The sequence below is a fragment of the Clavelina lepadiformis genome, chromosome 3, assembly GCF_947623445.1.
Source record: "Clavelina lepadiformis chromosome 3, kaClaLepa1.1, whole genome shotgun sequence".
Taxonomy (NCBI): Eukaryota; Metazoa; Chordata; class Ascidiacea; order Aplousobranchia; family Clavelinidae; genus Clavelina; species Clavelina lepadiformis.
This window is the reverse complement of record NC_135242.1, coordinates 8,823,625-8,845,525: the sequence shown is the minus strand read 5'-3', so window position 1 is coordinate 8,845,525 and position 21,901 is coordinate 8,823,625. Positions and strand designations below refer to the sequence as shown.

The 21,901-nt window shown below is 36.4% G+C and overlaps 4 protein-coding genes across 5 annotated transcripts; 3 read left to right on the top strand and 1 right to left on the bottom strand.

Moving 5' to 3' along the window:
* The first annotated feature begins 1,436 nt into the window (after positions 1 to 1,436).
* Positions 1,437 to 4,024, top strand: LOC143450091 (uncharacterized). The gene has a single exon (XM_076950502.1). It carries the CDS (start codon positions 2,105 to 2,107, stop codon positions 3,743 to 3,745), a length of 1,641 nt encoding a protein of 546 aa, XP_076806617.1. The 5' UTR covers positions 1,437 to 2,104; the 3' UTR covers positions 3,746 to 4,024.
* Positions 4,025 to 4,293: 269 nt separating this feature from the next.
* LOC143450092 (metallo-beta-lactamase domain-containing protein 1-like) lies at positions 4,294 to 5,353 on the top strand. Its single transcript, XM_076950503.1, has one exon. The coding sequence runs from the start codon at positions 4,674 to 4,676 to the stop codon at positions 5,274 to 5,276; it is 603 nt and encodes a 200-aa protein (XP_076806618.1). The 5' UTR covers positions 4,294 to 4,673; the 3' UTR covers positions 5,277 to 5,353.
* A 7,742-nt stretch (positions 5,354 to 13,095) lies between these two features.
* Positions 13,096 to 15,662, top strand: LOC143449645 (ATP synthase F(1) complex subunit gamma, mitochondrial-like). Its single transcript, XM_076949918.1, has 8 exons — positions 13,096 to 13,208; positions 13,440 to 13,477; positions 13,685 to 13,816; positions 13,943 to 14,141; positions 14,245 to 14,391; positions 14,489 to 14,553; positions 15,139 to 15,294; positions 15,388 to 15,662. Exons 1-8 carry the CDS (start codon positions 13,165 to 13,167, stop codon positions 15,486 to 15,488), a joined length of 882 nt encoding a protein of 293 aa, XP_076806033.1. The 5' UTR covers positions 13,096 to 13,164; the 3' UTR covers positions 15,489 to 15,662.
* Positions 15,663 to 15,874: 212 nt separating this feature from the next.
* On the bottom strand, positions 15,875 to 21,345 carry LOC143449644 (uncharacterized). 2 transcript variants are annotated; one of them, XM_076949916.1, is made up of 9 exons: positions 20,216 to 21,345; positions 19,319 to 19,524; positions 19,006 to 19,176; positions 18,800 to 18,932; positions 18,129 to 18,608; positions 17,752 to 17,887; positions 17,231 to 17,350; positions 16,842 to 16,997; positions 15,875 to 16,457 (listed from the first exon to the last, which is right to left on the bottom strand). In XM_076949916.1, exons 1-9 carry the CDS (start codon positions 21,273 to 21,275, stop codon positions 16,166 to 16,168), a joined length of 2,754 nt encoding a protein of 917 aa, XP_076806031.1. In that variant the 5' UTR covers positions 21,276 to 21,345; the 3' UTR covers positions 15,875 to 16,165. The 2 variants fall into 2 exon arrangements, with proteins under 2 accessions (XP_076806031.1, XP_076806032.1); XM_076949917.1 differs by having other exon boundaries at positions 19,319 to 19,521.
* Between the last annotated feature and the right edge of the window lie 556 nt (positions 21,346 to 21,901).

Below are 21,901 nucleotides of genomic sequence, written 5' to 3'. Positions count from 1 at the left end.
ATTAACCCCTGATAGCCTAGTTAAGCATCACAGTACCAGAACCAAGTCGTCAATGTCTAGAATATTGATACATTCATTGATTCTCAATGAAACGGTTACAGTTATCAGAGCACAGAATAAAGCTGCATTAAGTAGACTATACATAGCAGACTTGGCAAATCAGAACTAACGCGTTAAGCGCTGTAGTACGAATGACGTATTTCGGAAATAATCAGAACCGGGTCGCGTATACTGGACAAGGCCAAAATATAGTACAGCGCTAGTTATTAAACACACGAAATAAAAAACTAATAACATTATAATATCATCAGTTCTGCACGAGAATTCCGTAGGAATAAAGGCTAGTTATGACAATTATCACACTATCTCGGGCATTTCAAACAATTATGCCCGCGGTAGAACTCCATGTTACAGCACCATAAGCATCGTATTAACAGTAGTGGTATGCTTGGGTAAATGGGTGGTTAATATTGCAACATGTAAAGTGACATTATTCTATCGTAAAGATAGAATTTGGTGGATGAATTTCGCATAGAAATGGGAACAAATAGAATATTGCTTTACTTTATGGTTAGCAGATATAATACATTACAAGTAAAATACTGTGGAAAAAGGTGTATTACTTATTTTTATTTGTTATCTCTTATAGATAGACTTAGATACTACAATCCCGTTTTTATTCTAGCATTGAATGACAACAACCTGAGAATATATAGTACAAAGTCTTTATTGTATGTTCTACCTCCTCCATAACAACAGTTGTAGCTAAACTAGCTATGCGCCAAAGTTTAGTGCCTGTGGCGCAAAACTGTAGCTCAAGACTGCCACCATTACATTACTTTGTTGCCACAACCCGTCTCAAATTGTCGTCAAATAGCTTTCCCTTCCCAAGTTCTGCATGCTAGAGAAAAAGTGACTATTTCATCGAAATTAAGTCTCGCAGCAACTTGTTCAATTGTTAACAATAGGCGGTTAGGATTAGGTTGGCCTAAAGTTGATTTTAACTTTTCACCATAGACTGTGGCCTGTGGGAAGGAAAAAGAAAGGTGCTAAACTTTCTTTAACAACAAGCGAAAAAACAACGAAATATGCTCACAAACAACCAAAGAACGAAAAAAAGTGACCAAGCCCGGAAGCTTAAAACGTGCAAGTTGTTCAGATGTTAGGCTAAGGTACAGTGGTGCGCAATACTGCTTTTCATTAACTTCAGTGCTGCACTTAACGTGCGTTATTTTGCTCTTAATGACTTGGACAGAACATCTGTGCATTCAATTTTTAACTGATTTGAAGTTCAAAGTAACTATTTCATCGACACTGTTAACCGAAGTTGCTGAATCACAGTAAGGCGACCGACAGATTTTTGCTGATAGGTTTATCAGTTTAATTTTATATAGGGAGAAGAAAGTCTATGGCGTAGTGCCGTAGTCGTTAGTCGTAGTACCGTGGGGCTCATATGCTGGAGGTCTCGGGTTCAAAACTTGCTATTGTTTGAATTCGTTTTTTTTGTTTAAATTTATTTTTGATCTAATTTAGTCATAAAAGGTGACACTTTGGGTCAGAGGGGATTAATTTAGGCTTTTGCGGTATAACGGCCATACTCTGCAGTCCGGGTACTAGAACGATTGAAGGTTAGCACGGTCACCAAACCTAATAAATGCTGACATAGACAGCATTATTATTAACTAGAACAAAAAAAACACACACACACCATAACAACATCACAGAATATCAATAACTAAAGCGAAACAAAAAGGGGAAATGAAGAGGACATGCTTGCGAGAAGTTTCTGATGTGCACAATGCACATGGATATAGTTAAAATAAAGGATGCCACTATTTCACCAGAAGAAAAATCGTGCATTCGAAGCTATTTTTCACAGTTTCTTGTTAACCTAACTTAAATGTTATAACAGAGTAACCTAAACTTAAACCTAATTTTACTTTAGTCTAAATCTAACTCAAATAAAAGGTTAAGTAACTAAAATAAATTTTTTGCACTGAATCACTGAAGAGGTTATTGTTACAGCATTGCACACTTGTATAGTCATCTTAAACATGAGTCTAGTTTTGTGAAGGGTATTGAGGCCATTAGTTGCAGTGGTAAAATGCCGGCAAATACTAGCACTGACAAGCCCATGTTGGGTGGCTGTTGCGTTTGCTTGGATGAAAGAGGATGGGCCGAAAATCCGTTGGTGTATTGTGATGGTCATGGATGTACAATTGCTGTTCACCAAGCTTGTTATGGAATCGTTACCGTGCCATCTGGACCATGGTACTGCAGTAGATGTGAAGTACATAAGAACTCATCGGTAAAGTTACAATGTGTGCTCTGTCCACACCAAGATGGAGCAATGAAGAAAACTGACAATGGAAAATGGGCACATGTAGTGTGTGCTTTGTATATACCTGAAGTTGAATTTGGCAACGTTTCTAGTATGGAGCCAATTGTACTTGAGAAGATTCCAGATGAAAGGTACAACAGGATTTGTTATGTTTGTGAGGAAAAAAACAGTCCAAGGAAGTCATTTGGAGCATGCATGAACTGTGCAAAAAGTGGATGCAAACAGAATTTCCATGTGACTTGTGCACAGATGTCTGGTCTTCTTTGTGAAGAAGCTGGTGGTAGTAATACTACAAAATATTGTGGGTATTGTAGTCAGCACTTTTCTAAACACAAGAAGGCTAACCCGTTTAAAAGTTTGGCTTGTTCACAAGTGTACAAATTGCCTACTTCATCATCAGGCACATTGATTGATGTTCTACCTGAACAAGCTGACCAAAATCTAAAAAGTAATAAAACTGTTGAAAGCGTTTATGTTACCAAAGTTGAATCAGTTGAAAATCAAATCCAGTCAATAAATAGTACTACCCTTGAAGCATGTGAAAGGAAGAGTAGTGAAGAAGTATCCACTGAAACATTGAAGGCAGTTGATACTCCAACGACAATTTCCTCTATTACACCATTGCCTGTTTTAGGAACAACTCTACCATCACAGGTTGAAGAGTGTACATCACATGCAATCCAGCAAGGAGGTGAAGTTGTCCTCCCCGACATTAAAAAAGATGCTAAACTTAAGCAAGTTATTCAAAAGGAAGATGTCATTAAAAAGAAACGTAAAACTTTGAAAAATCCTGCAGAACCTGGTGCAAAAAAGGTGTCAAAGCCAAGAAAGTCTAACAAACCGAATGTTAATTCTATTGCTGGGCAACAAAAAATGGAAACACTCAAACCTGCTTCTGCAGATACTATCCTTCATGAAACGAGATATGCCGTTGCCCCAAAACATAGTGTCATATCTTTATCTTCCTTCGGAACTTCAAGTGTAGAACCTTCCGATCACACAGACGTTGGAAGCACCAAGCCAACACCAACTGGACAAACTCTAGAACATGATGGGCTTACTGCTATTGAACATTTGATGGATCAGCAATCCACTGATTTAATGCAGTTTTTTCAAGAATTTGGTACATCCACACCAGTAGCTTCATTGCTTAAAATGCTTCACACCCTCCGAGAAGAAAATACCCAGCTAGAAAGCTCAGTGGAAAAGATGACCCATCGAAGAGACCAGTTGCTTGCCATCAAGGCCAGACTATCTGTACCCCTTATGTCTAGCCAGTACTCAACCATAAATCGACCTCAACCGGAAACTTCGATTGCAGATTCAAAACCATTTAACCCAACCTCGCAGTCACAACAGCATGCTGCTCCCTATCCATATTATACAAATGAAAGCTCACAATAAATAAATGTTGTTTCAAGAAATTAAATATTGTTGTTTATGCTACGTATTTGGTTAACAAAGATATAGCACTGTTCCACTTCTACTGCAGAATTTGTATTTAATGTAAATGCATATTTTTTTCTATTTATTTGGTTAAATTATTTGTGTATTTGTGGCCAATTTTGCATATGGGTTTAAAAGAAATATTTGTGGTGTTTCCTATGTAAGATGCAAAATTATTTTTCACTCCATGTGATTTTGTCTTACTTTTTAATGCATAACTTTGCTGTTTTTATTCAGGTTACAATATACCTTACAAAAAATGTCTGATAATGATAAGGCATCATTTAAACCCAGCTTAGTAGTTCAGTTATTTCAGAAGCATTTTGCTGATCCCTCCTCCATTAAAATGTCAAGTAAAGATGCTTCCGGAATATTGTCTGCTGAACTTTTAAGAGTTTTTGTCGCCGAAGCTGCCAGCAGAGCAGCCCAGCAAGCTCTAAATGAAGATGCCTCAGTATGCGAGGTGGAACATATTGAAAAGATTTTACCACAACTTCTGCTCGACTTCTAAATGTGTACTTTGTTGCATAGACCTTTCTGGTTGTGCATAGTGGAAGATCATATATTTAAGATCTCAAACTTTCTATCCAGATGCCTAACAAACTTCTCTCAATGCGGACATAGCACACACAACTTGCTATTGCGAAGTGACTAGATCACTAGAGAGTGATGAGGCACATGAAACATATATACTGTATGTCTTTGATACAAATACTGCAAAGTGTTTGGATTGTTGGTGTTGCAGATCAACACTAAACGTCATCTAACTTAATATTTTACCTTGAAGATACTGATGTTAAAATAAATGTTCGTGCTGCTAATTTTTGTTTTACTAATATATTCAATTTGTGAATAGAGCAATGTGCATAATATTAAAATTGGTAACATGAGTCAATCTGAAGTGTTAGTTTTGCAGAGTGGCTATTGCTGTGAACAAGAAGATGGAAAACATTTCACAGCAGACTGCACCGTATCGTTGATAATTAGTGATGCTGGGCCAGTATTGGTAGATACAAGTGGACCATGGAATGGTAAAAAGCTTGTTGATGAACTTGCAAAAGCTGGATATAAACCAGACGATATAAAAATTGTGGTTTGTACTCACGGCCATTCTGATCATGTTGGAAACTTAAACTTATTCTCACGTGCCAAATTTATTGTGGGATATGATATATTCTGTGGAAATGTTTTTGAAGCTTTTGACTTCAAGGAAACAAATGCCCGGTATTCCATAAGTAACTCTATCTACGTTATACCTACCCCTGGCCATACTAATGCTGATGTGTCTGTGGTTGTGGAAGGAACGAAGCTTGGTACAGTCGTAGTGGCTGGTGATATATTTGAAAATGAATTTGATCAGACTGATCCTTCAATATGGCAAGCCCTGAGTGACAACGTATCACTGCAGCAGCAAAGTCGAAACAGAATAACTGCAATTGCGGATTATATCATTCCTGGGCATGGCAACATGTTTGCTGTGCGAAAATAGTTTAGTTTTACGCAAAGGCTTGCCTATTCAACTATATCTATAGCTAGTTCGTTAATTAAACCCATACTCGTAATGGGTATGTTTCGATTTTTTAGCAAAATAGACACTATTTGTTCAACTACAAATACTCTCTAACAGAAATAAGTTACACGCGAAATTCCTTGCCTATTTTAATTACACAGTAGTGCCGGAAAAAGCTGAGCAGCAGATTTGCAGTTTTATTTAGTTTGTCTAAATAACTAAATAGAAAAAAGAACTCTGCGAACTTTGAATTTTTTTATTTATATTAAAATTCCAAGCTGGAAATGCAGGCTTTTCTCACGAGGAAGAAGGTAGAACAGGACGATATAGGTTATACATAAAGCGATTTGCACAGAGGTGAAAATCAAAAAATAAGAAATACTGCGTGGTGGTCAGTGCCACACAAATATTCAACACCTAAAATTATTTGTTTTTTAAAAAATGTTTGGACCTCTACCTTTAATTTCTACTTCTGTGTCACCTTCCGTGTTCTTAATTGCGTTCGTTTTCGTCGGTTAGTTTCTATGTGCACATGTTACGGAGAAGGTCATTTTATAGTCTCTGATTTGCCGAATGTTGAAGTTGGTCTGAATTCTGTATGCTTTCTGGGTAGGATCAGCCGTCTCGAGGAGTCAGAACTTTTAGTTATTATATCGTAAGTTTACGTTATGCGCCACACTTGAGACACCGACAAAACCCAGATGGAGAAGTCACTTGCATTTTCTCAACTAGAGAAAGATTTGTATCACTTGCACTCGCAAGAATCGTGTCAACGCAATCTTCAAGCGACTTGCCAAGTGGTTGCTTCATCTTCTTGCTGACATTGACAACGCTTCTCGGGCGTCGCCACGTACCACCTGTTAACTCTCAGCCCACGACTATAGTTGTATGCGTACGCCGACGCATTAACCCTATCCTAACCAGGCTCGCGAGTTTACTAAAAAACTAGGTGTGGCCGACCCCGCACACACATTTTCAATCGTTAATTACTAGAAAACTGTACGTCGTAAACTGATCGGATTTTTACAGTTTAGTAGAAAAATCATCTGGCTTCCTGTATACATCATAATTGTAACACTAAAGAAAGTGAATTTAGTGTAAATTAAGTATTTCTAAAAGTGACACATTTCTATAAATTCTTCTTGTTACGCCGCGCACCCGCTGTGCGGAAAACCAGCTGACCGCGAGAAGAGAACGAAAGAGAATAGTTGGTCGAGTTATTGGTGCGTAAATGAGTAATACGCTTCAATGCGGAGAGCAGAGCAAAGCAGAGGAAAATTATGAAAATATCGCAATATCTTAAAAATTACAAAATCCAACTTTATCAAACAAACATGGACAGATAGCTGAACATTTTTTAGGAAAAGTCACCAAATTTCAAGTTTCTACAGCAAACAATGCAACTGTACGCCACGTTTTGATATGACAGTGTGCGGGAGAAGCCAAGCCTAGTTAGAATAGGGTTAACTCCGTACATGTATACGGGACTTTTGGTATTGTTTTTATATGTTTTGTTAATGACGTACAGTAGCCTACACACTAATGTGTTTCACGTGGATTCTCCAGCATTGCATTTTAAAGGCTTAATACGGTAACGCGCTTTTGTATACCATATATATGTTTGTAAAATAAATAAAAAAAAACAGGATATAGTTTGGCATTCTGAAGGTTAACTTTATTTATATTTTTCTACACAAGCTTTCGCAAGCATAAGCTTGCTTCTTCAGATGTACGAAATGGCCAACGCAGGACACCTGAGAAAGCAAGCTTAATGTTTGCGAAAGCTTGTGTAGAAAAATATAAATACAGTTAAACTTCAGAATGCCAAACTATACCTTGTTTTTTATTTTACTTCAATATCTGGTTAACACAGTTCAGACAACATCACCTTTGTAGATATATATATTTCTATCTTTTGCGTATGTTATTACCAAAGTTATAAACACATTTTTCACTTTCAGCTTGGTATTCTACCAAGCCTTATCTGCCAGGGGAGTAGTGTGGCGGTCAGTGTCACACAAATACCCCAAACCTAAAATTAATTGTTTTTTAAAAGATAAAGTAGTCTTTTACCTTTAATTTCTACTTCTGTGTTCTTCATTGAGAACACGGCAAACAAGACACGGATTACCAAACAAACGTGGGACTGTACGCCACAAACTAATCGACCTTCTATAATCTATACTAATACATTACTCCAAGTATTTAAATGTAGGCTATTATAAAGGCAACCATCTTAGCATAAAACACACAATTACATAATCAATAATTTGAATTTGCAAAGCTTATAAATTATACTTTAGCTGCACAGCTTCGCCATAGTTGCGTGAAAACTATTGCAGTTAACTAAAAGTTCAGGAAACGCAGCAATCAACTCTATAGGGGTTCTGGGACAAAAGCTCTCCAGGAAAATTTTGATTTTGCGTGGTCTAAAATGGCGTATAATGCACAAAATTTTGCTTTTCTTTCAAAAAAAGCAAGTAACCTTAGATTTTTTTTGTGCACTTACACCCAGTTTATGGCCTCCTAAATTTTGCTCTCTTTGGCCCCCAATAAGGGGGCATGGGTTACAGACGTGGAAGCTGGAATCACTGCTCTAACCTAGCTGTTAAAAGCATGTTGTTACGCCTACACCCGTAGCTTTAGCCTCATGACCATATTTGCGCTTAGTTTAAGTTCTGCAACGCAAAACTCCGATCTCTGTCTTTTTTAACAGTGCGATATTTTAATAATTCTACAAACTACAGGTTTCGTACCAAATTTTCCCTCAAAACGTTCTATTTGGATCAATCCAACGTGCCCGTGGGATTAAAAAAAATATTGAAGTTAAACCTAAAACCAGTTTAGGAATGGATGAGATTCCTTCTATGCTGCTAAAAGAAACTCTTGATAATGTTCTTATTATATTAGCTCATGTATTTAATCTGCCTTTATCATCCCGTAAATTCGCTGAAGTGTTAAAACCTGCTAAGGTACTTGCCCTAGAAAGGGAACCCTGAAGAAGTATGAAATTACCGACCAATCAGTTTGCTATCTTGTTTTTCGAAAAACCTTGAAAAATTAATATGCGTTAAGGTTATAAAGTTTCTTGAGAGATAAAATTTTTTTTATGATAATCAATTTCGCTTCTGCAAAAATCATTGGAATGCTTAAGCAACAATAGCGCTAAAAGAAAAGACTTTTAAAAATAGACATGCTGTAGCCTATTGGGTATTTTCCTGGATCTTTCAAAAGCCTTTGGCACAATAGATCATAGCATCTTACTTTTTAAATTACAACATTATGGTATTAGAGGTTTAGCACTATCTTGGTTGGAAAGTTATCTGCATAATCGGAAAAAAATTATTTTGTTCGATAATACCTTGTCTTCAAACATTGGCAACTTACTACATGGAGAACCCCAGGGTTCTCTTTTGGGGTCATTGCCGTTTCTCATCTACTATATATTAATGACTTCGTTATGTGCAGAAATCATATGGAAGCCATTATGTTTGTTGACGATACAAGCCTATTCAAACAGGGTAAATGTGTAGCCAACCTGGTTGAATTAGGAAATGCTGAAATAAAGTTACTGATTGGCTTGTCGATAATAAATTATCACCCAATGTAAACAAAACTAAATTTATGATCTTTTCTGCTAAACCTGTCCCACCCATTTCACTTACGCTGGTGGTTAATGGTCAACATTGAAAGTGATAAAACATTGACAGAGATAAAACAATCAAGTTTCTCGGAATTTAGGCTACATCAGTGAAAACTTATCTTGGAAAGACCGTATGAAATTTGTGCTACAAAAAAATTAAAATGAATTCAGGTATAATCATGAAAATTAAACCTTATTTAAACTATGAGTGCTTGCTTGCCCTGTATCATTCTATTATAGAATCACTTATTAGATATTGTATCCCCATCAGAAACCATGGGGAAATTACCTTACTGAATCGAGTCCAAAGACTTTGTAACAAATTTTTGAATCATATTATGACAAAAACTTGAAATCTTTCCGCAATCCTTGTATACTGTCAAAGAATGATTTATTTTTACTAGAAACCTACACAATCACACATAAACATTTAAATGGACTAACTTGTAATAATGTTCTGCGAATAAGTAATCAGTGCCATTCTATAGATACAAGAGGTAAAGATGATATCTTCCTGCCTTTTTGTAGAAATAATATTAACCAACAATCCCCGAAACTTTTTGGTGCAAAATTGTGGAATTCATTATCTGACTCAGAGAATATACGAAACACCACGCGAAGTTTATGGGTCTTGTTAAGCGTCGTTTGCTGGAAAATTGATAGGGTTGCCGATGATCCAATGTAATATCGTTTTTTACTCTTGCCTTAATTTTTGTTGGTGTCTGTTGGTGTTTCATTTTACTTAGACTACATTTCCGTCAGAGTTTTTCTTATTCCTAGGTTGTCGGGGTGTCATCCACACCAATCACGGTGAGAGAATCCAATTAATTAAAGTTTGTAAGGATTCTCAACAAGGTCATTCTCAATATCTTATTTCTGACATGTGTAATCCAATAAGCATAGTCCACCAGACGGCCCTACTATCGTGCTCCAATCCTTGGGATGGGGTTTCTTTTTGTGGGGGTTTCTTTTCACCATCTAGCTGCACTAATCTTAATCAACTCATTGTTTGTTGTCGTTACCATGTTACTGATGCATATTTCTACTACCAGATTTTAATTACCACATTGCATTAGTGTCCAAATTTAACTGTAACAATTGTTTTTTTCGTTTTTTTAAATTGTTATTTGTAAGTTTAGTGGCCGTGCTAACCATTGATTGTCTTTATCTTTTGTTGATGTCATTCTTGCACGTTTTAGGCCCTTGGGCTTTGCTGCTTTTCCCCGTTGTTGGCTCCTGACTGAACTGTTATATTTCTACGTTATAATGGTTAGCATTTTCTTTTTCTTTCCCTCACTGGCCACTGACGATGACGAAAAATAAACGATACGATCATACAAGCTGCAACAAACTATTTTTTTGAGGCATAGACACTACATTGACGTGCCAATGTAATGTCTATGTTTGAGGTCATGAATATATTAAAATAAATTGCATGATAGGAAAAACGATTCAAAAAGCAGTTTAAACTTTAGTATATTTTTGGTAAATTTTGGACTAATAAAGAAAATAAAAATTATTTTAATTTAAATTTTTGTTTTATTAAACTTTAAGTTTTACAAGTGTGTAGTAATATGAAATTGATTGACAATATTCGACCAAATTCAAAGTTCGGAACCTCTAACTCATTTATTATACAATCTATTGCATATTCTGCCGGTCAACGTAGGGCAGCTGCTCAGCACTCAGCAGGCCAAGGGAAAAGTTTGTGGTGTCAATTTAAAAAAACAGGGTGAAGGATATTTCACCAGTAAATTTTTAATCTTGAAATAGCAGCGACTATTTTACCCGCTGCAGGTGATCGAATTTTGATAAAGCAAATTCAGTAAACGGCTAGCAATTGCCAATCGGTACTATTGCCATTTATTGGTAATTTTCCAATTTTGGTACCGTACCGGTATCTACAGAACTATTCCACGGGAGTCTCTTTTACTTTTGCACTCCCATATCAAGTTTGAGGTATGTTTATGTCGAAATTTCTGAATGTAGTAATTAGGTTAAGTTGTATTTGCTTTTAGGGTCGGGAAGCCAGTGTAGCCTACCGGTACAATTAAACATGCTATGCTGCTGATACAAACTAACTAAAACAAGTTAAACTCAATTATAACATCAAAATTTATACCATCAAATGCAGAATTTTATCCTGAATAACATACTTTTAAACTGTCTTGTTTAGTCAAAACTTTTTTAAGTATTTGGTACTTTTTTGCAGTGTACTTAGTTTTTCATTGGGTTACCAGTGATATCGGTACGCTTTTTCAATAGTGATTTCTATACAACATTTTTGGCACTCATTAAAAGCAGGTCTGCAGATTCAGGTCCGAAATTTGTAACGCACAATCGGAATAAAAATAGAAAATAGAAGATTATAACGGTCCGGAATCAATTTTACTTATGTAAATCCAAGTGATGGTCCAGGATCAATTTCTACATATGCAAGTCCAAGCGGCGGTCTGACACAGTCCACAATCCATTTTACATATGCAGGTCCAAGTAATGATCTAGAATCAATTTTACAAATGCAGGTCCAAGTGATGGTCCAGAATCATTTTTTATATATGCAGGTCCGAGTGATGGACCAGAATCAATAACTACCGATGCAGATAAAAGTGATGGTCCAAGACAGTTCAGAATCAATTTTACATATGCTGTTCCAAGTGACGGTCCTGCGTTGGAACTTGGATCTGCATATGTAAAATTGATTCTAGATCGTCATTTGAAGCTGCATTTGTAAAGTTGATTCTGGACCGTCACTTGGTCTTCATTTGTAGAAATGGTTTCTGGATGGTCTTTGACCATCACTTATTTTCATTCTGATTGTGCGCTACCAATTTCGGACCTGCTGTACCTGCTTTTAGTGAGTGCCATATTTTTCTCTTTTCCTTCCCTTGCTCTCGTTTTCTGTTTCTTTGATTATCCACGCGCGCTGTTTCTTTTTTTCACTGATGGTAGACGTTGAAACTGAACAAAATTGTGCATAAAATTAGTCTCAAAACGGTCAACCATTTGTATCCAGTTTCTATGTTCACAATTTTGTTTGTGCAAATTAGTGACAGGCAAATAACCTTTAAAAAGAAGCGCACTCATGGTTCTATTTCTATTTTGAAAAAAGAGCATCTCTCTTAAAAGAAAACGAGCGTGGTCGTGCCCAGCTCTGCTAATACTGAAAAAAAAACTGAAAAGGAATTATCTTTTTTGGCACCCACAGTCAATGGAAAAAAATAAAAATCTATTTATTGTAACCTAATATATTGGAATCACTATACGCCATGGAATTACTATAACTTGCGTAAAAACGAGAAGTAGACTGGTGTAGCTAGTTAATGGAAGTTCCTAGTAGCTAGTGAATGGACGATTTTCTTGGAAAATTAATATTGAGAAGATTAAGTTTTCGTCCAGTTTCGTTGAGTTTTTGCAGGTATTAAGAAGATTCTTTAAACTGTATGTCCAAATTTTAAGCCTTCATGCACCGTACAATACTTTTTAGTTTTATAGTGTTAAAGTGCCCCAGCTCATGAAAAGGTATTTTTCAACCCTAAAATAAAATTTTGATGTCCAGTGCAAAAGCTAGAATAGCTCGCGAAAGAAATGACTTAGAGAGCCTTTGTCGCTGATTTATGAAATTAAAAAGTACACCAGACAAGGTTTGTTGCTTGATAACAATTTATAATAAATAAAGAATTAAGGCGTCAGTGCTTACCATGATGAAATGTGACTTTGCGCCCACGATTTTTTATTGAAAACTGGCACGTTTTCCAATTGGACTTTTTTGTAAGCTATTTTAGCCACTTTTTTCTGTCTGTGTCTGAGTTTCATGGTAGAGCCAGTGTGAAAAAAAATCTATGTTAAAATGCATTGCTGTCGATAGCAACCTACATTAGTTGATGTGTAATAGAAAAATAGGCTACGATATAAAATGTAGACATTTAAAAAGATGGTTAAAAGATTACCTCTGAATTGTTATTTACTCTTGCACTGAGAAATAATTGAAATGATATGCATATTCATTCCCGCGTATGGTATGCAAGGGATATAGTCAATATTTCATAATTACTGTAAAAGCATTGCTACTTTTTTGAAGTGGCTTCAATTGGTATTATTTTTGCTTCGTCAGTTTTAAAAAAAGATAGTGTTTTCATCCATGTTTTCTCAGATGTTAAAATTTTAATTATTTTTTTAGGTGACCCCAGTTTGTTTTATTATAAAATACTGTAAATAGTAGCCATGTTGAAGGTCACTACAAGGGTTATCTTGTATTCTCCACAATGGTAAGTCTGCTTTTCAAGAAAACATTTTGTTAGTTAATTTGTATAGGGTCGTTAAGCTTCATGTCTTAAGAAAAATCTAATTTTTAACTCCAAAGTAAGAGCGGAGCATCTTTATTTTTAATGTTGTTTATTCCAGACAGGAACTTGTTTTCCTGTAAATTTTAAACGCAATCTTTTTAGGAATACTGATGTGTTTATGTTATATACTAATATAATTTTTAAATTATGCAGTTGCCAAGTGCGACATTCTTCCGGAAAACTGAAAGAGTGTAAGTTAAAATGTTTTGTAGTATTCACAATTTAAAATATATACTGTATATAAGTCATAAGTGTAATATAACAGCAGCTAATTATTTTCTTAAAAAAAACGAAAATAACCAGTCATAGATCTGGATTTGTGTATGTCAATTGTAATTTGTAAATGTTAACATCTTGTCAGTTGCAGCTTTGTGGTATATTCTTTTTTATGATTCCAGTGGCAATTCGTTTAAAAGCTGTTAGAAATATTCAAAAGATCACAAAGACAATGAAGATGATATCTGCTGCCAAGTTTGCGCAGGCGTCAAAAGCGATCGTTCCCGCTCGAGCGTATGGTGTTGGTGCTTTGTGTAAGTTGTTGTTTTTGACAGTATCGACAATGATCTCTAAGAAACCAAAGAACAGATGCATTATCCTTCGTATAGTAACAAAAGAAATAATTTTTCTTACATGACCTGCTGTTTTTGTTATTGCAGCTATGTATGACAAAACCGAAATTGCTCCCAACGAGAAAAAGCAGCAGCTTTTTATTGCTGTGTCGTCAGATAGAGGTTTGTGTGGTGCCCTTCATTCCAACATTGGTCGTGCCCTAAAAGCAGAATTCGAGCAAGTACCAGAGGGAATAGAAACAAAAGTTATTACAGTAGGAGAAAAAGCTAAAGCATTTCTTTCAAGGTAATTTTACTTCATTCAATATTGTGGGAGCTGAATTTGAACAAGAATTTATTTGTTGCTTAGTTTTGATTGAAACTAATAAAATGTTACGTAATTTGCAAAGCACTGCAGTGGGACGCTCTATAATTATGGAGTGCAAGGAACTTGGTAGAGTACCACCCACTTTTAATGATGCTGCTGCAATAGCTGATCAGATGTTGGGGTGTGGGTATGACTATCAAGAGGGCAGAGTTTTCTACAATTGGTTTAAGTGAGTTAATGAATCATTCTTGGTAACTAAATTTTAAAAAACAGACTAAGAAAGATTTTAAGTGGGTATGTTTTCAATAAACTACTGTAAACAATAGATCAGCCATGTCTCAGATCATCAAGCAGCAACCAGTCTATTCAACAGAAGTGGTTTCACAATCTGGTAAACTTTTGTACTTAGTTCTGTTTTGGTTACATCTACTTTTTCAGTATACTGTAGTTCAAGGATCATTAAAGTGTCACCAGGAGTATACATTACAACAGATAGAACAGATGCTGATAATAATTAATTAATTAAACACAAGTCTGTGGTAATCTGTGTGCTATCTTGGTCATGTACCAGTTATTTAAGTCGGTCACATTAATTAAATTATTTAGTATTCAAATGACCGCAGATACTTACTATTGCTTAGAATACTAATTGCATCATTTAATGTCCTTTTGCTATTGCGTAGGTCCCTATCCTGAAGGTATATTTACCTCTACCCAGTCATTTTAAAGTGTTTTCAGGAGACTAAAACAGTCTCTTAAATTTCTTCAACAGTATCTCAAAATTTATCCTTCTGCAACTAGAGCACACAATTAGAACGCTGCCTCTTATAATTCTATAATTTCACCTTGTGGACCCCAGGATGGGAACCACTGCTTCAGTTGCTGAATACAGCTCTGACATGTGATACACGAGTTGTTTTTATTTTTTCTTCTTCATTTGGAACTATCATGGTATTTGTTCTCATGAACTGTTTAGCTTCCATGAGCGTATACGACTCTCTTGATGATGATGTGATCAAGAGTTACCAGGAATTTCAACTGGCCAACACATTGTACTACACGATGAAGGAAAACTACACCAGTGAGCAGGGTGCAAGAATGGTATCCATGGATGGTGCTACTAAGAACGCTGGTAAGTATGACACTTGGTTTTTGCATTAACTCTGTGTGTGTGAATGCCCTAGAGTACTGATGTTTGCATTTACGAACAATGTTTCCTTTACAGGTGACATGATCGACCGAATGGCATTGCTCTACAACCGCACACGTCAAGCTGTTATCACAACAGAGTTAACTGAAATCATTTCCGGTATGACAGCTTTGTAGAAGAGCGATTGGTGAAACAATCAATTTCATTCGCAAGTTTCCTAACTGGCAAATACTGACTTTGATCAGAAATTATTCTTTTAGAGAACCTTATTAAAAAAAATTTCTTAGTTCAGGTTCAGGTTTTGATTTGCCAATTACATGGGATGTTCAATAAATGTTCTATACTATTTAGCGCGGTGTGCCGAATGGTGCTATTTTATACCATGCCATAACGGGAAGCTTACATTAATTTTCCCCCAGGGGCTAGAGCTAATTTTTGATCAGTTATAATGAAATTGCAGTGTATATTGATTCGTGATGATGTTAGTTTGTGTCATGAAATTGACATGTTTTCGGTAGATTTTTTAAAAGACGACCTACAAGTATGATTATGGCACAGTGCATGATTTCTACAAAGCTTTTATTAGGAAGTACATTCAGGAAAGATATGCTTAGTTAAATACTATAGATACTGCTCGTATAAGCGCGATAAACCAAGTATAACATCTCAACACAAAAATGTAACAGTAAGGATTTCGAAAATACTCCAATTATTGGAGTATTCTGAAAAACAGGAATGTTCATTTGTTAAAATGTATGCTACTTTTTGCGATGCCACCGAAGTGGGTGTCTGTTTTCCAATTTTATTTAAGGTAAATGAAGTACCGCTAGATGATGATAGAGCTCAGTGTTGGTCACATTCTTCTCTTTGCCTTGTACCGAACCGGTCGCACTTTCATGTCAACTTTCTTGAAAGTGTATCTGAGGTTACGTAAGGGGTTCGACAACTTGTACCAGGTACCCCAGTAAATAGCCTTTTGAACTCCTTTATACGGTCCTCTGTGGTATTGACCGTTGAGATTGGCAGCGAAACATGCGTTAAACCACCAACCTGACTGATAATACTCTCCGCAGTTGCCAGCTTTGTAATGATCATTGTCGCGGTCATATGTTGTAAAGAACTGCATGTTGTGGTTGTAGCTATCGCTGGAAACATTTTAAAATATGAAGATTTTAACTTTGTGTAAACGCGTTGATACAACGGAAAACGCAAAAATAGATCTCAATGGGTTGAAACCCAGCATCAAGATATTTTATAATGGCTTTAGGAATGCTGCCGAAATAATTTAGGATGTATATACGCTTATACCGTAAATACCCCATTATAGCCTACACATAATACAGCAAATCAAGAACCAAAGTGAGTCGATAATTTCTGTAGTTTATAGGATATTTTTGAAAGTTAAGGTTATGGGCTATATTTCTAAAAATAGTAGCCAATTAAACAGAATTGAAAAAAAATGCCGAAATCGTTTTCAATTCTAGTAATGTGATTTGAATTATTCCAACGTTGAGTAATCTACCACCAACCCGTGATTAAGCGCGTCTCCAGCCGTTCCAGAATACTTTCGTGCAATCAGCTGGTATTTTCTTGACTCGCTGCGGACTCGGAATACGTCGTATTGAGCATAATGAGCGACGCCATCCCAGTCGGTTAAATCAATCCGTAGAGATAGCCTGCGAGTTCTAGATAATTGAAATGACCAGATTTCAGAGGTATGTAGGCTATTACCTTACAGTACACGTCAATGAAAATTTTGTTTGATTTCATTTCTAAGCAATTTAATAATAGCAAAGTTAGTTCACGGATCTGTCAACTGATTTATTATGACCTGTACTCGGATCTTAGATGTACAATATTCTAAACAATGTGTAAGTAAGTACAGATAATAACATTACAGACTCTAATTTTTAATTACTTTTTGGTGGTGGTAAGAAAATGCATTCGGTCAAGACCAAGCCAGTATTCTCCATCCGGCTTTCCGAAACCATTTTTGTAGTCAGCCCAGTTTCTCGTAAAATTCACCATTCCGTTATACCTTAAAATACAAACTGCAATTAATTTCATTTCCGCGTCATATACTCTCAGGAAAACGATACCCTGAGCAATAGGGTTCCAAACACTGGATCTTATAGGCTACCAGTAGGCTTATATTGGCGGCAAGAATGTGTTAGTCAGTTATAACATTACGTTTGGATTATTTCCGTTTTTGGAACTTAAAAAGCAACCGGCACAAATTAAACAAATATTAGTTGAATTACTTTTCCGATGAGCTAGTGGTCAAGTGTGAGCCTGACCTTTGAGTTTTTGGCAGCTTTGGTGATTGACTTTACTACTTAAAGTCAAATTGTTTTATCTAATGCAATATACAATTGAGTTATTGTGCAATTCTAAAATAAGTCTAAGTAAATCAAAAGTTCATGGAAGTAGCAAAACAACCTCCTTTGTATGACTGTCCATCCACCACCGTCTGTGTCCATGTCGCAAAATACACGCCATTTACCTCGTTTTCGAGGACTTATAGTGTATGTGCCGCTGTTTCTCTTTCCTTGCAAATATAGCTCCGCACAATCGTCTGGAAATGAAAAATTATGGTTTGAAAAACTTCAGAAAAATATCGTTTATTTAATATCGACGTTTTGTCAATATGTATAGACATATACAACATTTCCAAACATCCTAAATTTATTGCAGTAAATTTTCGTTTTGTGTTTGTATGATTACTAACCAAGTTGTGCTAAACTGTTTTGTACTGTTGCATCGTATAGTTTTCGCTCCATACAGTTAATGGTGAAAAAAATAAGATAAACAATCACCTGCTTCAATTGTAGTTAAACTTTCCTCCATTTTCTGCGGCTGTGAGGTCGTCAGAACGGGAGATGCTAAGGTTTTATTATGTGAAAAACTGTTTTCAGAAACCGACCCTGCGCCAGAACTTTCAATGTAATCAGAGCCTTTCTTTTTGTCTGATTTGATCACGATTGATGATGAGTCACTATTATTCGTTTCTCCAGAACCAATGTCGATGGCTTCCAAAGTAACTTTTGTAACTGTTTCCACGCCCGTTATGTCAGAGCTGGGCAAAGTAATTTCATCAAAAGTGACTGTAGGGAAAACTGAAGTCATCCTTGGAACCACAGTCATTTCCCAGGTCACATTGTCGACCTGGTCATCATTGTTTATCATATTGTCAACGGAAGTCAATATATTTGATTTCTTGTCTGCGGTAACCATGATCATTTCCGCATTGACTGTTTCATTTAACGGTGTATTTTCTATCTGGGTGGCAAGTTTTTCTGAACAAAAATACCCACAATGCCATTAAGAAAGTTTCTTATATGGAGCATAAAAGTTTTGTTTTAGAAACAATCGAATCAAACAGAACAGTTGTTCGATTTAATTTATTGAAACAACAAATTTTTACACAGTCTGTTAACTTCAAATATTTTTTTAACTAAATATAGCTTGTTGATAATAATTCTCTCACCTTTTTTTGTGCTGTGTTGTTCATATTCATTGGTGATGACGCCTCGTATTATGCTGATCACTTCTTCTGCTTCGTCTGTCTCTGCCTCAGTGTCGTATTCTGAATCGTCGTAGTTGTCTCCAGTGGCATTGCTCTATTTTATACCATTCTACTGCTTAACATCATATGGAATGCATATATGTTTAAAACGACCTTGTTCACCTTACCACTGGCTTAAATCTGGGATCACGCGTCATCATGTCCGAATCATCACTTCCATCTAGAGATGAAGGAAGACGTGACCCATGGGCTTTCAGATATTCTCCCAGAGAAACTTGTTCGCAACAAGTTCGGCACAACATTAATCCCGGACCAATGTCTTCCGAGCTGCCTCCTCCCTGATGACAGAAGGCAAAAGGTTAAATCATTTTCATAATAATACATACGCTGCTTATTAAAAGTGTAGCAAATTATAGTACAACAAATAATAGCAAAGTGTAGCAAAATTGTTTATAATCGATAGAAAGCACTAAGCTTAACCTCGGAGGTGGTGGCAGTGGGCGTAATGTTTACTGTTGAACTGGCTGCAGTTGCGGATGCAGCAAGAGTAGCAGATTGAGTAGAAACTGCTGTTGTAGCGGCAGTACTTTCAACAGGTGTCGCTGATATTACGTCTGAATCTAACGCGCTTGTCGTGGAGTCTTCGTAAACCGTCGTCTTTTCTAAAACCTTGTCGACGTTACCTGCTTGCAAGAAGAAAATAATATTAATAATATTAAGACCCGTAATCATATTCTGTATATGAGAACTGACGTTTATTTAACCAACAAGGGGACGTAGCACTACGATTGTGATGCTACAATTTTGCCATTAGCGTATGGTGTTGCGTTATGTGATTGGAATTGCAAGCTTTTATACCATGCATGGAATGCAAAGCACGAGCGACATGACGCCAATGTAGACGATCGTGGAATTTTAAAACTCGAACTAGTAGCCCGTGTAAGGCTAATTTACGAAGTGTGGTCACGATCTGACCAATGTCTATTTTGCGTCGACGCCGCGTCTATCAAATCGAGGCTCTAAAAACCCTAACGTCATTTTCCCTCTATGACCTTCACAGCTGACAATGTTCACGTACACAAGTACAGCAACAATCACACTTCTCTATGTGAAAAAATATGCTAATTTTTGCAATGTAAATCATTCAGTAAATTTAATTCTTGCAAAAGACCTTTATTTAGAGGGCTTAATTAACTGCAGTTTCAACGTTAGTATTTTACAAAGATTAAAACGTCAGTTAATATATAAACCAAATACAAAACACGTATATATAGGGCACAAAACAACCGCTTTTTGCTGAACAATAAATATCACAGCGCAATATCAATGTACTTTAAAACATTACTAGTAGATTAGATATAAAACAAACTGACTCACCAGAAATTTCAGGGCTTTTGCCATGTAACAAATCAAACCCAAATTTTATGCTTGAGAGAAGCTTTTGCTCAAGTCCACCAATCACATTTGCGAGATTTTGCTCCAAACGATTAATGCGATCATTCAGATCCGATTGAGATCGCATCATCTGCTTAAAAATTTGTTCAGTCGGTTGTTTAACTTCCGATGTTGGTTGTATGCTTTCTTCAGGGTGGGAAGATTTTTGAAGATAGATTGCCTCCGTCCGCAAATGGATGCCACTAGCCGGACTCAAAGTAACTTCCTCCTGTTTATCAACCGTTTCGAAATTTAAAAACCCTGGCGTTATTTTGGCCGATGCGATTTCAACGTCGGCAGCGTCTTTCAATTTGCTTGCTTTAAAAAGCAATTCTAACGACTCCAGCTTTTGCTCGATGACTTTAAAATAATGCACTTGCGCTTCCTTATTCTGATTAGACAAATGTATTTCCGGATTTTTAATATTGTCTGTAAATGTAATGTTTGGTCTGTAGACACCCTTTTGCATATCCGTTATTGTTTTGCTCACGTTAAATATCTGATTTGATAGCTCAGATTCAAGTTTTTGAATTTTCTGGTTTAGGTTGGTCCCCATTTCCGTACTTTGTTCGGCTAATGCTGTCTGTTTAACGCTAACCTCTCTCACATGCCCAGAAAGTTCTTGACATTGTTGAGCAGCAGTCCGGGACTGAACGTCGGGACTCATAATATTTGCCAACGTACCACTAATATCAATTGAAGGAAGTTTGAGGCTATAACTGCAGCGTCCATCGTTTTCGCAATTTTTGTCAATGCTCAATTTACATGATTTTGTATCCGTAGTTGGATGCTGAGGTTGGACAAACCGCGAATCAAAGTAGTTGTCTTGAAATCGGTGGTGATTAAGTTCGCCTGGAAAGGCTTCTTCCGACTTGGTGCTTTCTTCCACGATATTTGGAATTGTGTTCAGTGCATTACCATGAGATATAAAAGTCAGTAGTACAATGCAACATACTTGGAGGCGCATTTTCAATAAACGAATAACACTAAACTCCAATTTCATATTAACAATTAAAATTATATACCGTAAATACTCCTGGAATAGATACCAAAAAAATTGCAAATATGGCTCTGTACTAATAGCGGTCTAACATTATCTACATGAAGACTTATGCATGACCGTACCACTTGCAATACCTTTAATGGTTTTTGACGACTACTTTTCGTGGAATCGACGTTACTGCTGCCCGAGCATCTTCGCACTTATAGCCTTCGAGTGCGAGACCACCTTAAAATTACCAATAATTAGTAGAAACTGCGTTCCCTGAATTCAACCTTGTTGAAGGAAATGGCAACTGCGTCTAGGCGTAGTGATCGTTTGGTACATTTTCAATCTTTTTCTCTCTTTGGGAGCATAGTAACTTTCCAAAATTTTATGGAGAAAATATCTGAAAAGTTCTGCATTAAATAGCGCAAACTCTCAAGTATCCTTCCAACAACAGACTTTTTTCTGCAATGCGACAGCTAACCAAAAACAAGCGATACAAATTGGAAAAGAAAATCTACTGGATAATTTCAGTTTTTGTTTGTGACGATGGAAGCTTCCTTACTTTGATGGACGGTAATGCAATGCAGCAGTTTTACTTTCCTTTGGAAATGCCAAAGTTGCATTCCCCACAGGAACGATTT

Coding starts and splice junctions, on each gene's coding strand:
- LOC143450091 (XM_076950502.1), top strand. CDS start 2,105: ATGCCGGCAAATACTAGCACTGACAAGCCCATGTTGGGTGGCTGTTGC.
- LOC143450092 (XM_076950503.1), top strand. CDS start 4,674: ATGAGTCAATCTGAAGTGTTAGTTTTGCAGAGTGGCTATTGCTGTGAA.
- LOC143449644 (XM_076949916.1), bottom strand. CDS start 21,275: ATGAAATTGGAGTTTAGTGTTATTCGTTTATTGAAAATGCGCCTCCAA. Junction 18,609..18,799: donor ACAACACAGCACAAAAAAAG/GTGAGAGAATTA, acceptor ATTTTTGTTCAG/AAAAACTTGCCACCCAGATA. Junction 16,458..16,841: donor GGAGACGCGCTTAATCACGG/GTTGGTGGTAGA, acceptor AAATGTTTCCAG/CGATAGCTACAACCACAACA.
- LOC143449645 (XM_076949918.1), top strand. CDS start 13,165: ATGTTGAAGGTCACTACAAGGGTTATCTTGTATTCTCCACAATG. Junction 13,817..13,942: donor GTATGGTGTTGGTGCTTTGT/GTAAGTTGTTGT, acceptor TTGTTATTGCAG/CTATGTATGACAAAACCGAA. Junction 14,554..15,138: donor AGAAGTGGTTTCACAATCTG/GTAAACTTTTGT, acceptor TGAACTGTTTAG/CTTCCATGAGCGTATACGAC.